This window comes from Lupinus angustifolius, chromosome LG04, assembly GCF_001865875.1.
Source record: "Lupinus angustifolius cultivar Tanjil chromosome LG04, LupAngTanjil_v1.0, whole genome shotgun sequence".
Taxonomy (NCBI): domain Eukaryota; kingdom Viridiplantae; phylum Streptophyta; class Magnoliopsida; order Fabales; family Fabaceae; genus Lupinus; species Lupinus angustifolius.
In genome coordinates this window covers 26827007-26841812 of record NC_032012.1, presented here as the reverse complement: position 1 = coordinate 26841812, position 14806 = coordinate 26827007, and the positions used below count along the sequence as shown (strand labels likewise).

The window sequence follows — 14806 nt, the reverse complement described above, 5'->3', positions numbered from 1 at the left end:
TTCATATTAGTTTGCTTCCTAACTCTTTCATTTTCAGGAATGAGGTATGCAACCATCTTTTGCAAATGGAAAGGGTGGACTTGATTCTAAATTATGTAGACCAAATACACAATCTGTACACAAGGGTAGAATTTCATGGAGCATCATCATCAAAAAGAACTTTATAAAACCGTTTTCTTTCTTCCGGGTCAAGCAACCCCCGCAGCTTATTGTCTCCATGATCATCATGAAAGTCGGAATTTTGGCAGCTTCTTCTTCTTCTTCTATCCTTCACTTCATCAACTCTAGCCAAAGGAATGCCTTTCTTTCTCCTCTTATCCAAATTCACAAAGCGCCGTCTTTGATTGTACTCGTGAAGTCCCTCCTGCATCAGTTCCCCAAATTTCTCCTTCACAACAACCATAGGATCTTTGTCCACAAGTTGAGAGCCGACATACGCCTCTCGAAGAAGAACGGTGTAAATCTGATACTTATTAGAAACATAGAATATGCCAGGGTTCTTGAGTAACAAAACATTTAACCTCTCAGGCAAAACAAATTCCTTACTAAAATGACCCAACTTTACAATTGAAACCTTCTTCCAAAGAGTCAATGACAGCAACTCATGCACCAAACCCACATTTCTCTTCTCCATTTCCCTTGAGCCCTCCACCAAACCTCTCGGATCGGAATAAGGCGAAATATAAGGAAGCGAATCAAATTCCTGAAACCTCTCCCATGATTTCACCCAACTCGAAGGCAAAGAACACGAAAAGCAAGGTTGGGTACCAAATTCCCGCGCCTTGGCTTCAACTGCTGAAACAGCAAAATCAGGGTCCCAATGAAGCAATTCAACCTCCATGGAACTCCTCCTTCCACTGTGATTGACAATTCGGAACAAATCCGGGTACTTAGCCACAATCCTAATCAAATAATCATCAGGGAACCCTAAACTACGCTTCAACTCATTGATTTTCAAGACATTGAGCCTCTTGTGGAGGCTCAGCATCAAGAGTTTCACCAATCGCCGCAGGAAGACGGGTTCAAGGGAATCCTTTAGGGATTCTTCCTCTGCAACAAGGGACATCATCCGCTTAGTGAGGCAGCAATGGCGTTCATCACCACGGAGATGAACCTCAAAGCAGCAAGGGTACTTCGAGACCCAATTGTGGGCATTGCCTTGAAGATCAAGCGTTCTAAACTTCTTCTGTAGAGTATTTAGGGGAATCTCATGGTTGGGGTAGCGGAGGATGATGTTCTTGATCTGGTTGTTAACAATCCAACGGCGGTTTCGGGAGAGTGCAGATTCAAGGTCTGGGTCCTTCTTCATGGACCACAGAGACAAGGTTCGGCATTGGAGAAGCCGTTTTTGTGGAACATAATGGAGATACTGATGAACTGATTTGGTAATCAATTGTGCCATTCAGATGAAGAATGGTTTGATCAAAATGACACCATCAAATGAATCAGCAAAATCACCTGGGACTTTCAACAAACACGTAGTAGGCAATAAGTGTTAGTTATAAATTTACATACATTTTTTAAGGATTGAAGAAGAACACATAGAATAATACCTGGGAAATGAGAATTCAAATAGCATTCATTGATTATTACGAAGTTCCTACACTATTCAAAAGAATCAGTCTATCTCATGAAGAAAGATAGATACTCTTTTGCAGGGTATTCCTAGATATCAAGAGAAAAGTTTTCAAGATTAATATATAAATCATATTAATATATATTTTTAATAATCAAAATATTAAAATAATTATTGTATGAGTAATAATACGTATAAATAATAAATTTATTATATTTACATTACTAAAATTTAGTGTGAAGTAATAACAGGAATAATTTCAGAATAATAAAAATCATAATATAAAATTTTATTAAAAATAATTGTATGTAACTTTTATTGTAGTACATATTGTATGTATTTTTACAAGCACTCATAAATATAAATATTTTTATCATCTCTACTTATAAATTATTTATCGATTTTATTATTTTTAAGGATAAAAAAAAGTAATAAGACTTCACTTTCACTTTTCCAAAAACTAAATTTGAAGAAGTATTCAAGTATTAAACTATATCCTTAAAATTATTATATAATTGAGTAGAGAATAATGTATCTCCTTATATTAGGAGATAACTTATCTCCTCTACCTAGTAAAAATGTGACATTTGTGCTATTTTGTTTATTTTTAGAAATATTTTTGTAGAAAATGATGAAACATGACACATATCATGATTTCATTGACAATATGAAATAATTTATCTCTCCTTATCTTTATACCTAGAGATACTCCATTCTCTAGAAAATTGGTAGAAGAGTAAATGTCCCTGAAAAAAGACACTAAATAGGTACGAGCTAAAAAAATGAACATGGGGTAATGTAAAATTAATTGGTCACTAATTAAGTTTTCTAAAAAAATAATGCGGTGACATTTAAACTTTCACACTTATTTAATATTCATTTTCTTTAGATGACTATTTTTGTGGTCTATCCAATTTTTAATGACTAATTCGACATTTAACTTTTAATTTTGTGGTTTACCCTAAACCCAAACATTTAACCTTGTTTCTGAAAATATGAATTTTGATAATTATTACACCAAACTTTTGCTAATATACGTTTGGAGAGTGTTAAATTGTTTAAATTAAAAATTCTCATTCATATAATTTATATTGATAAGTGACTCAAACTTAAAGTTATATGATTCACATTAACTAAATTTAGTTTTGACTGCTTTGATTAATACATGAATGTTATCCACATATTAAAAAATAAAGTTTTGATTTTGATGCAAAAAAAATTATTTCTTATATTCTTATATAGTGTCTTCAAAGCATCTACAACCCTAAAATGCATTTTGTTACTTAAATGGGTCCACATTAATTTTAACATCTTCCATGCTTTTCTATAATTTGAGCAACTTAACTTTTTCCTCCATTTTTGCATCTCAAAAAAAAAAAGACCCACAATATTTATTGGTTGAGGTCTAAAAAGTGAGAATAGAAAGTGTTTTACCCTTAGAATATTTAGTGAGTTGGAATCTTTATGAATTATAAGTTGAGAGGAGACACCCTAATCCACTCTTGAACAAGTTTACTCCTAATCCATTTAAACTATCTAAAACATGAGAAACCATTAAGTGGTTAGGGACTAATAATCTCATGCATCATTACCATCCATTCCTCATTTTATAAAGTTAAAACAAAATATAAAATTGATAATACAAACCATGATCTCTTATGACAAGTGTTGTTTTTCTTCAAGATTTTCAACTCTATCTCTACAAATTCAAGAAATATTGTGTCTAAGACCATTAATTGACAGATTTTATGGACATAAATGGTTCACCAAAAATCTCATGTCAGATAATATCTGAACACCAAATTAATAAATGCTAATGCTTCAATAAAGAAAAAGTTAATGCTAGTGGTAGAATGTTGATAACAGACTTGGATATGATATTTGAGGTAAGTGTGGAGTAACCAGAACTATAACTATCTACCCTTTCTTATATAGAAAAATAATAATATTGCTAAACCTTCCCCTAGAGTAATGTTCTGCTTATTCAGTTAACCATCCTGAAGTATATATAATAATTATAATGTTAAAGAATGACACATCATTATTAAAGTATAATTGCACAATTAGCAACAGAATCAGAAAAGAAAAAAAAGATAACAACATTTTAAGCCTGATGATCAATCCTTAGAAAACAATACTGGTTGAGAAGAACAATCACACACTCTGAATGAGATTAGTTTCATACTCATAAAATACGGGAATGGAGAATACCCTTAGTTAACACACAAAAAATAACATTATGTTTCATAATGTGGTTCCAGCTTATGATGTTTGAAACTAACACTAGAACAGTGCAAGAGGATGAGAGAGATAAATGTTCCACAAGAGGGTGTGATTATATTATTGTGAATATTCACTTCCCCCAAATCTGAAGCCAAAAAGCAAGAACTTAATACAATTACAACAATTTGAAAAACAACAGATTTCATGTTTATTAATAACTCCCCAATAACTACAACTCATCCTATATGATATCACATCTCCCTTCTCTGTATTGTTTACAATACCTTATGAATGACATGACATAATCGAAGAGAATTTTAAATTACATTAATCCATGTCCTTAAAATAAAACATTAATCCACATTATACCATTATGCACATATTGGAGAAAATTTGGAGATTGAACCTCCCACTCATATGCCTCAAGCTTTATCAAAGTAAGACATGAAAACTTCACCTTTCCTTCTGTAGGAATTGCTAAACCAATGAGTCCAAACAAGCCGGTCAGACTATGCTAGGAGGATCCCCTGACCATGTGCACACAGCACGAGCCCAGCGTGTCTTTATGCAGTCCACCAAAGGTGCATGCTGAGAAGGCTCAGGTTTAGATACTTCAGCGGTACTCCCAGAAGACTCGCCTTCACCGGAAGCAGAAGAAACTTTCACGTCTGCCATGAATTCCTCAGGTGTCCACCTTGGGGGAACGGAAACTCTCAACTTTGTCAGCCGCGGTTTTTGCAGTGGAGTTTCACGACCATAGTTTGCCTGACTGCCATTTAGATCGGATTTTGCGATCCCATTAAAATGATACAGCTCAAAGACCTTCTTACCCATCAATCCTGATGAATCTTTCAAACCTCCCAAGTTTTTGTCTAGATCCAAAATTACTTGCCAGAATTCACTCCATACAATGAAGTCTGTATTGGAAAGCTGTTCAACCTTCTGTTGTGGAAGTTTGATATTTGTTTCTCTTAGGACTTGGTGAAACCCATCCCCACTAATGAAACCGCCACCTCCACTCTGATCTTGCGCATCAAAAGCTTTGCGAATCTGTGTTTCTCTTCCTTCCAGTTCATTCTCATTTTGAATGCTGGGGTCAAGAGCAAACAGCACTGTGTAATGGGATTCACTCCCTACGACCCATATAGGCCACTTTGGGGTTTTGAGAAACTGACCAACCTTGCAGAAATTCAGGGATTCTAGCAAAGTGAGGAATCCAACTTCCACGTTTCGGGATATACCTTTCAGAAACATTCCTCCACCTAAATCCATCCTCCCATCAAACACATTAGGGACAGCCTCCCCACAAAGCAGTAGGTTTACAATTTCCTGTACCATAACATTCATACAAAAACACAATGTCATATATAATAGAATTGAATTTAAAATGAGGAGCAGTTTAAAGGATAGCAAGATTTTTCAATCATCTACAAGTAAATACCTGGGAAGCATGCCCAAAAGGGGCAGTAACCAGAGGTAAGCTGGGATCATCCCTGTCACTTTGAACCAAGTCCTGGAGGAGAGCAAAATAATTCGTCCATTGACTTGAGAAATTTTAAATGTATAATAACAACCAATGCAAATTCATAGTTACAGTTTTGAGTTTATAATATCTAATTTGTCATTGTGTTCCCTGATATTTAAGGAGAACAGAAAGTCAGAACGTGATAGATGCAAACTCTGAGAAATTAGGTAGACCTACCAGTCCCCGAGAAAGTAAAGCAGAGATTAAGAAAAGCAATGCCCCCACGCCACTTTGGAACAAATGAATATTTGCTTCAAGCCTCTTCAGAGCAGTTGTTTGTGATGTGTAAGTTTCAACTCTGAGAACTTTCTGCAGATCCAAGGCTGATTCAATGGAAAGACCTTCAAGTGATCTCACGAAGGCCTGCTAGTTGGATAAAACTTGACTTAGAAGAAAAGGATGTAACAAAGGAGAGTCATGGTAGGAGACTACAATAGCTAGAACGTAATTTCAATTAAATAACAAAGACGATGCAGCACAAATATCCAAGAAAGTAATTTCAATTAAATAACCAAGGTACCTCGTCTTCAGAAATCCCTTCAAAATGCTGAATGCCATTCCCAGGAATGGTCATAGTTGCAATCACAGCATTTCTATTACCACTGCATGAAAATAAAATTTCACCCATGCTTCTTACAAGGGCTCTGACAAGAGAGCAGACAAAAGTACAAAACATTAGCACATAGGAATTCATTGGGTAGGAACTAAAGCTTAGAGAAATCAAATATAAATAAATGGACATCAACAAGTATGCAAATAAAGTCCGCAAAACCTAAAATATTACTATTCAATACAATTGAGATGCAAAAGTGGAGGCTTATTTTTTATGAACCCGTAAAGACCCCAATATCTTGAGTTACTTATTTTTTAGAAGAAAAATAGTGTCATCATAACTTAAATGGTAGGTTATGGTAGGACCAAGTACACCATGAACATTCAAGCTGCACTTGCATTTGTACCAAGCTGTACCAAAACTTATTTGTACGAAGCTGTACTTGCATTTTTCATTGCACATGGACATGGCTACACAGTACACACGAAAGATTAATCTGCACTGGATGCACGTTGTTGGTAAATACAACAACCTTTGTCCTTTCTGATTCAATGCTTCATACTTTATGTAAAAGGAGACTTAAGATTTACGAATTACGGAGAAAATATTTCTAGTTTAGGAACAATTTAAGTAACTAATTAAGTCAACATAGGGTATTAAGCATTCTTGAAACCTTTATTAACCACTTCTTGGCTAAACTGTTCCTAACTTGGAAATATGTGTTCGACGAATGAGTTGTCAGTTAAAACACAAAATCGTGTCACTTGGAGAGAAATCATAAAAGCAAACTCATATATGGTTAACCTAAAAGCAACTAATAAAACACTATTAAAGGAAGACAACTGTGTGTCACTTGGAAACAAAGTATACCATATTGAATCAAATCAGTAATCATGTTCATGATACGCAAGGAGATAATGTGTTAGAGAAAAAACTGACAGGACGAATTACAATCGAAAAGAATGGGAGTTCTAATATGTTATCATAAGTCATAACATATTTTACCTAGCTAAGCACAAATGACTGATCAGGAAACAGTTAATCACCTCAGTTTAACACCTTCACTGAGTGAGGCAAAATCAAATGATGGAACAGGTTGACTTTTAGATGATGAGCCTAGACCCCGGTTTGGCACACTTGGCACCTCTTTCAACTCATCGCTGAAGAAAAGAATGTATTTGAGCACAAATGCCTGAAAAATTAAAGGAAAACACAAGCAGAATCAAAATAAATAAAAAAAGAGCATGCTTTGGAACTTATATTGTCTACCAGTAGGGAAAAAAATGAAATGGGCATAGTGAGGCACACATGAACAAGCATGCTACAAAATGTATATAATATTTTCACCATTGAATCAACAAAGTCGACAATACTTTACTAGTGACAAAGTTGAAAACAATGAAAGAGAATAACAACACATCATTAAATTCATTTGACTTAGACTATACATGAGAAAGCATAAAAGGAAGACATAAAATCCATTTACAGCAAAATCAGTCAGCAATATTTCATAGGTTAAACTGTTACAGTACTCATTCAGTGACTATAGTTTCACTGCAAACTCAATTTAGTCCTTTTTTTTTACAGTTCAAAACCATTGAAATTGATCCTTCCAGTTTAGGGACATTTATGGTTCCTTTTAACTGGGCTTTCACTTTAGAAGGTCCTTATTTGGAGTGAAACTACAAGAAGCAAATAGGGATCATTTTTAAAATGGAATAAGAATTTTTTCAAATGTTCTGAAACTAGGATAGCACGAAACAAGTTCATGGAGCCTTACTTGCATAGCTGCTAAAACCCCACAGGGCCCGCCTTCATGCTGCACTAGCCCCATTGATGTTGCAGGATCAGAGCTAAATCTACAGGAAAGTTTTCACAGTATTAGCAATAAAAAGAAGTACAAGTATTATTTGAATTTAGAAGTATAAAAAACATATAATCCAAAATGCCTTTAAAAAGCAGAAAACATGTTTTAAACATAACATGCAGATGAAGAATTGAAGTTAGATGGTTACGACTTCATTATAAGTAAGATTTTTTAGTGAAATTAATCCATTCATAAATTATGCTTCAGACATGGAAAATGTGTAGCATAGCATTAGTTTCACAATAGACAGGTCAACGTGGATCGGATGAAGAAAAGCAACAGTTGCAAAACAAAGAAAAGTTGGTCATCTGTGATTGCTACTGGAAAAAAATACAAAGCTTATGTCAATAGACAAACTAAACAGACATCCACAGAAGCTCAAAACAATCTCCAAATAAATAATAATAAGCAATGATGGCACCTACATTAAATAGCAATGTAAATTTTAAATTCTATTACCAAGAACTTTATTCAGTCTTTACTATTATGCAAACACAAACAGACATAGGAAGAGAGAACCAGCCCTTCATCAGTTAATTAATTACAAAATTATCTCCATCAAGCAATCGCTGATGAGAACGAAAAGTTTTACAGTCCAAAATTGCCAACTTTATATTTTTATAATGACAAGTGATAGGAGGAAATTCTGATGATTACATCCTGCATAAATGACCAATATCTAGGTCACAGGATTTGCCTACAGCAGATTGCACATGTAAGATCTGAACTAGCAGATTAACAAAACTAACTTGTTGTTATAATGTTATTGCCATTTAAAATATCAGCATGGAAGTAATAAAATAGTAAAATAAATTTTATAACTCGAACAGTTAAATATTCATATGCTCGCACAAGTTAACATTAACTTGTTAAAATTTCTCCCCCTCCATTAAAAACATGTTTTTTTCTTTTTTTATCCTACCACTTTCCACACATCTAACATAAATTGCATCAACTTGGAACAAGAATCAACTAATTCAGGTTTAAATTTAAGTCTTCAAAAAATGTTAATAGAGAGCAAACAAATAGACTCCACAAATTTTAAAGAATACTGCAATTCCTGATAGAGGACAACATAAGAAGATTCTCGGGGTTCAGGAATTCATCATCTTAAAAATATATAGCATGCAGCAAACAATTCAGTAGTGAATACACTGAACATGTTACAAAGTTATGCTATTATACAATTTAGTTCACAGTGAACCTGAACACAGAAACATATTCAAATTATAATTCTAGTTATAAACATGTCATAGATATTTTGTCACACATAAGGTTCATTGTGAACACAAATCCCTTGTAGCAAAATTTACATGTTAAAACACCACATAACATAATCTTAGATAATTGTGATAAAATTGTAATACAAGTAAAGTAACCAAAAAAATGAGAGAGAGAAAAAAAGAGAAGCAGGAAGTACCTTATGCCCTGATTGCACCAACGTGCGAGAATGCCCTTTGAAACATCACTCCCAAACACCATTACAAACAACTCATTCGCTTCTTCCACTGTAAGCTCCCTACTCTTCACTTCTTTACCTTTATCCACCGTCGCCGGCGATGGCGATGGCGATGGCGAAGGAGACGGCGAAATAACCGTAGCAGCCGCCATCCGCTTTTCAGCGGCAGCAGCCATGAGTTCACGGCGGCGGGTCATAGATTCACCGGAATCAGAAGAAACATCTCCGGTGACGACGTCATCGACTTGTTGCATGCTCATCCGAATCGCAATTTCCAAATCTTCGTCTTCTCCCATTGACAGAGAAATGAAAAAACGAAACCCTAAAAGTATTTGATAGTGAAATTGAAGTGAGAATTGGTATTTAAAGAAAAGAGAAAAAGGAGAATGAAGAAAGGAGAGTGAGTAATAATAATAATAATAATTGAAAAAAAGAAGAAGATGGTGTTGTTGGGGAAATTGAAATGGAACGTTATGGTTTTTCCTTTGGTGCAGATTTGATTTTAATTAAATTTAATTTTAATTAACCACACGGGCAATGTGTTCCTTTAACGGAGAGGAATGTAATTACGTTAATACGTTTCCGATTTTTCTGTTCATTCATACACTAGAATGGAATCACCCAAAATGTGAACAAATATGTAAAGAGTGTAAAATCTTTACACTAATAGTGTACAGATTTATGCACATATATATCATTATCTATCATTTATTTAAAAATTTAACATAATTAGGTATCAATAATGGATGATGTAATGACCGTGTATAAAACTCATATAATGTTAGTTTATACATTATTTTCTCATGTGTAAATAGGAGAGGAAAATATTAAATAATTGTCTTCTTTTTAGTACTACCAACACTTTTCACATAACAATGAAATATAAATTTATCATATTTCATTAATTTGATATTGCTCATTAACTTTTAATAGGGATAAATGGGGGAAATCATATTTTTTATGCATTTTATAAGTACTCATCATAAATTATTATTTTTATAATTATTTCTTGAACATTATATGTAAAGATGAGAGTGGGCCCGGATGAATTCGGGTAATGCGTTACCTAGATTCACTTTGTTACTTCATTTTTTGATTCAGACTCGCTCTAGACTGGTTTTGATATATGATGGTTTGTTATTCATGGATCCTTGACTCCTTGGGTACTCAGCAGATCTGCAAGTACCCATAAATTCAAAAATATTAAAAATAATTACGATTAATTTATATAATTGATATACAATCGTGTATGCTATTTAGGTAATCAATAAGAAAAAATATTTAAAGTTTTAAACTCGCCTTAAATTAATTTTTTCAACACTATGATATAAAATTGATTTAAGAATTGTCCATTCAACAAAATATTTTATTATACATATCAATTAACAATATCATATCACTCCTTAGCAATATAACATCATTTTTTAACAATATAACAATTACATTTATCAATTAACAACATAACATTACGAATTAACAATATATATACATTTAAGAAGGAGTAGTAGGTCCGAGTATCCGTGAGTCTGGGTACCTCATTGTCCATACTCATATCCATCTAATAGCTGGTCTTAAAATCTTGGATCTCAATTACCCACGTGTCCAAAACTACAAACTCATACCCGACCCGTAGCAGGTATATTTTCCATGTATCCATTATCATCCCTAATTATATGTTGGTGAAATTGTATATTAATAAAGATAATGTTAAATTATTAGTAGGTTAATAAGAAAACAAATGATATCATATTGACATGAGTACCAATAAACTTACCATTGGGCAATACATGTTAGCTAGCGTCTATGGTTAGAATAATAAAACTTGATAATAATATAAATTTATCAAGAAAAATAGAATAAATAAATTTGAAAGATAAAATGGTATACTTAGTGGATGTTTGGTTCAACTTATTTTTGTAGCTTATGCTTATTTTTTGAAAAAATAAGTTGAAAATATAAACTATGTATGTTTGGCAACCAAATGAAATTCCAAACTCGAATGTATTGAATTCCAATTTCTCTTCACATATTTTAATTGTTTGTCAAGTATAAATATTATTCGGTAGATGTTGGTTATTCAACACCCGTAGATATGTGCGGCCATATAAATATGATGGATATCATCTTCCTGAATTCAAGCGATTTAATACTCACAATGAAGTCTTCAACTATCACCACTAAAACTTAAGGAACACCATAGAAAAAACATTTTGTATTTGGAAGAATATATTTGTAATTTTACGTTGCATGCCTAAGTTTAAATATTCTACTCAGGTCCAACTAGTTACTGCTACAATAACAATACATAATTTCATTAGGCAAAATAGCATCTAAGATCCTGAGTTTAACATTGTGGATGATCATGATGGTAATATACCAAATGTTGATGATGATGCTACCAATGATGATGATGATCTTGCTAAACATATGGATAATATATCTTTTGAGCATATGTATCTTGTTTGAGATTCAATTAGGATGACATTACTAAAACTTTTGTATGAAACTTGACATTTGTGTATTATTTATTTTATCAAATATGTAATTTAAGTTAAACAACTTCTATTTATTTATGTATGAAATTGTTTTTTAATACTGATATTGGTTTTTATATTTTATTTTATTTTAATATATATTTTTAGCCTTTGTTATGTAATATTAAAAAATAAAAAAAATATAGTAAAAATATATATTTAAATAATATAAAAAATAAAATAATTGTAACACAAACAAATAACCTCATACCCTTTTCTATAATTTAATATATAAAAAATAAATTTTTCACCTTACCCAAATAAAACAGATTAATTTATACCCAACTTTCAACTAAGATATCTAAACATAAACAAAATATATAAAGTTCACATATTGTAAACTCAAAGTATAAACTTAATCTATACAACCATAGCATTGGAAATAGAACTTGACATGTATTGTGATTGGTGGACCCACCGGATCTTTGACATACATTGAATCTATTAATGTTCTTTGACTTCTTTCGGTTATGGCGTCTAATGTTTTGTACCACAACTATTAAACTCTTTTCTATTCTTTTCGGGAAGAGGGTTTACTCTTCTATTATCTATCTTCTTTCTTCTCAGTTTTCACACAGAACCTATCTTTTTATGATCAAAGGATGAATGAGATGGTTCTCAGTTATATTCAGCTCTTGATTCTGCCTTTGCTTGCATAAAGTTCCTTTTTTGTCATATGGGTCTTATGCAGTTCTTTCTTTGCTAGCTAGATAAGTATCTTAGTTTCTTACTCTTACTGATAAACCCTTGAAGGATTTTGATTTTGTTATTCTAGACTTTGTTCAACATTACCTTTTTGTTTTGCTTCTGGGTATGTTATTTTGGAATTGAATCTCTCTGTTGGGTTTTGAGCTTTTTTTAATTGTGGATTGAGATTATTTGTTTCTCATAAATGATATTTGGGACAAGGGTTCAGTTAGATTGAGGGCTGTTTTTTGTGTTGAAGATGTGAAGCTGTTTGAGGATATGATTGAATAGACATGGGTTTGCATGATTTTTATGTGTAGATTAGGTGATAAGAAATTGAAAATTTTGGGTTGAACTTTAGGTGGAGTAGGGTTATTGGTTTGATCTGAGTTATTGATTGTGAGAAACAATGGAAGGAAAATTGTCACAGGGAGGTATAATTCAAGGTGGAACATCTTTCGGTGGCTTTGGTTTGCAAGGACCAATTCAGATTCCTCACCAAGCACAACATCCTCATACTACACACCGGCATCAAACTCTTCGGTGTCAAGGGTCTTCCGTACATTCCTCAGTTCGTGATGTCTTTCATCTTACAACGGGAACCTTACAGAACTGCGATCACACTATTCCGATGACAGACTTCGGCAAAGGAGATAAAAGTAAAAACTCACCGAGCGAAGAAGACGAGCCGAGCTTTACTGAGGATGGTTTTGACGGTCACCATGAATCAGGTAGAGGGAAAAAGGGATTACCTTGGCAGCGTGTGAAGTGGACCGACAAAATGGTGAAGCTTCTGATTACGGCTGTTTCTTATATTGACGAGGATGGAAGTTCTGATGGAAACGGCAGTGGAAGAAGAAAGTTTGTGTTTCTACAGAAAAAAGGCAAGTGGAAATCTATTGCAAAAGTCATGGCCGAAAGGGGATATCATGTTTCACCTCAGCAGTGTGAGGACAAGTTCAATGATCTTAATAAAAGGTATAAAAAGCTTAATGATATGCTTGGGAGGGGCACTTCTTGTCAGGTTGTTGAAAATCCTGCACTGTTGGATTTAATAGATTATCTTTCCGAGAAAGAAAAGGACGATGTTCGCAAAATATTAAGCTCAAAACACCTGTTCTATGAAGAGATGTGTTCCTATCATAATAGTAATAGATTGCATTTGCCCCATGATCCTGCATTACAACATTCGCTACAGTTAGCACTCCGAAATAGAGATGATCATGATAACGATGATACAATAAGGTCCCACCATGACGACCATGATGAAGATGATCAAGACGATGAAGTTGATGGTCACGATGACTTTGAAGAGAGTTATGCTTCTCATGGAGACAGTAGAGGAAGATATGGGCCATTAGAGGGGTCTATGAAGAAGAAATTGAAACAATGCCAAGGCCATGAAAATGCGTCTACTTTTGTTAATCCCTTAAGCTGTCAGGACCACAACAAACGCGCATATGCCGATGGACAGATAGTCCAATCAGGTACGAATGAAGTTTTACCTGAAGGCATGGGAGCAGCTTGGTCACAGAAGCAACGGTTTGAATCTCGCTCACTTCAGTTAGAAGAACAGAAGCTACAACTTCAGTCTGAGATGTTGGAACTAGAGAAGCAGAGACTCAAGTGGCAGAGGTTTAGTAAGAAGAAGGACCAGGAGCTGGAGAAGCTAAGTTTGGAAAATGAACGGATGCGGCTCGAAAATGAACACATTGCTTTAGAACTGAAGCAAAAGGAAATGGGTGGCTTTAACTAGGCCTGTAGTCTTGCAAGCCTTGTGGAATTTGCATTACATGCATGGTGCTCCATGTTTAATTGAACTCAGACTTGAAAGTAAGGATATTCTTCCCCTTTGCTTGTACTGTTTGAGTTTACGCATTGTTGCTTATGTAGAGATTAAGGTAGTTATATCTATCCAATTTATTCCGTAAGCATATGATAGCAAGGATGCATTTTTGTTGGTTAAGTAATTTTCCGTGCCAAATTTTAATTTTTGTGTGTGTGACGTATCTCTTCTGTAGGATCGCCTACAGTAGGACTCTACTCGAACTCTATCATTAGCTGACAAGAGTGGAGAGATTTTCCGAAAAGGTTATGCCTTCATGCATATCTGTGATCCTTCATGATTGGGTTCTTTATGATCTAGAAAGTATTTGCTAGTGTAATCTAGTTTTTGCCACTGCTTCAGCATTGTGTAGGGTCCAATGAATGTGAGGCAAAGATGTTTATTTGTTTGATCATTGATGAAAGTATCATTTCCTATTTGGGTTTAAAACTATGCAAATAACTCAATATATATCAATTGGTCATAGAGTTAATCAGGAGAATCAAACATTGCATGTGGTTAATCTCTGGTGACTGCATATGCATATTTTTCAACAA

General features: G+C 33.9%; 3 protein-coding genes across 6 annotated transcripts; 1 reads left to right on the top strand and 2 right to left on the bottom strand.

Annotated features, from left to right (window-relative positions):
• On the bottom strand, nucleotides 1-1624 carry LOC109346764 (protein ROOT PRIMORDIUM DEFECTIVE 1). 2 transcript variants are annotated; one of them, XM_019586529.1, is made up of 2 exons: nucleotides 1554-1624; nucleotides 1-1458 (listed from the first exon to the last, which is right to left on the bottom strand). In XM_019586529.1, the coding sequence occupies exon 2, from the start codon at nucleotides 1400-1402 to the stop codon at nucleotides 134-136; it is 1269 nt and encodes a 422-aa protein (XP_019442074.1). In that variant the 5' UTR covers nucleotides 1403-1458; nucleotides 1554-1624; the 3' UTR covers nucleotides 1-133. The 2 variants fall into 2 exon arrangements, with proteins under 2 accessions (XP_019442074.1, XP_019442075.1); XM_019586530.1 differs by having other exon boundaries at nucleotides 1-1464; nucleotides 1554-1572.
• LOC109346762 (ubiquitin carboxyl-terminal hydrolase FAM188A-like) lies at nucleotides 3946-9572 on the bottom strand. Its single transcript, XM_019586525.1, has 7 exons — nucleotides 9165-9572; nucleotides 7658-7736; nucleotides 6924-7069; nucleotides 5845-5968; nucleotides 5502-5687; nucleotides 5241-5312; nucleotides 3946-5128 (listed from the first exon to the last, which is right to left on the bottom strand). The coding sequence occupies exons 1-7, from the start codon at nucleotides 9497-9499 to the stop codon at nucleotides 4304-4306; spliced, it is 1767 nt and encodes a 588-aa protein (XP_019442070.1). The 5' UTR covers nucleotides 9500-9572; the 3' UTR covers nucleotides 3946-4303.
• Nucleotides 12248-14509, top strand: LOC109346763 (MATH and LRR domain-containing protein PFE0570w-like). 3 transcript variants are annotated; one of them, XM_019586528.1, is made up of 2 exons: nucleotides 12248-13052; nucleotides 13095-14509. In XM_019586528.1, exons 1-2 carry the CDS (start codon nucleotides 12834-12836, stop codon nucleotides 14178-14180), a joined length of 1305 nt encoding a protein of 434 aa, XP_019442073.1. In that variant the 5' UTR covers nucleotides 12248-12833; the 3' UTR covers nucleotides 14181-14509. The 3 variants fall into 3 exon arrangements, with proteins under 3 accessions (XP_019442073.1, XP_019442072.1, XP_019442071.1); XM_019586527.1 differs by having other exon boundaries at nucleotides 12248-13056; nucleotides 13099-14509; XM_019586526.1 differs by having other exon boundaries at nucleotides 12248-14509.

Excerpts from the sequence above, each read along its gene's own strand:
- LOC109346764 (XM_019586529.1), bottom strand. The coding sequence starts at position 1,402 with ATGGCACAATTGATTACCAAATCAGTTCATCAGTATCTCCATTATGTT.
- LOC109346762 (XM_019586525.1), bottom strand. The coding sequence starts at position 9,499 with ATGGGAGAAGACGAAGATTTGGAAATTGCGATTCGGATGAGCATGCAA. Across the intron at positions 7,737-9,164 it reads TGGTGCAATCAGGGCATAAG|ATTTAGCTCTGATCCTGCAA; the intron begins GTACTTCCTGCT and ends ACTTTCCTGTAG. Across the intron at positions 7,070-7,657 it reads GGGTTTTAGCAGCTATGCAA|GCATTTGTGCTCAAATACAT; the intron begins GTAAGGCTCCAT and ends TTAATTTTTCAG.
- LOC109346763 (XM_019586526.1), top strand. The coding sequence starts at position 12,834 with ATGGAAGGAAAATTGTCACAGGGAGGTATAATTCAAGGTGGAACATCT.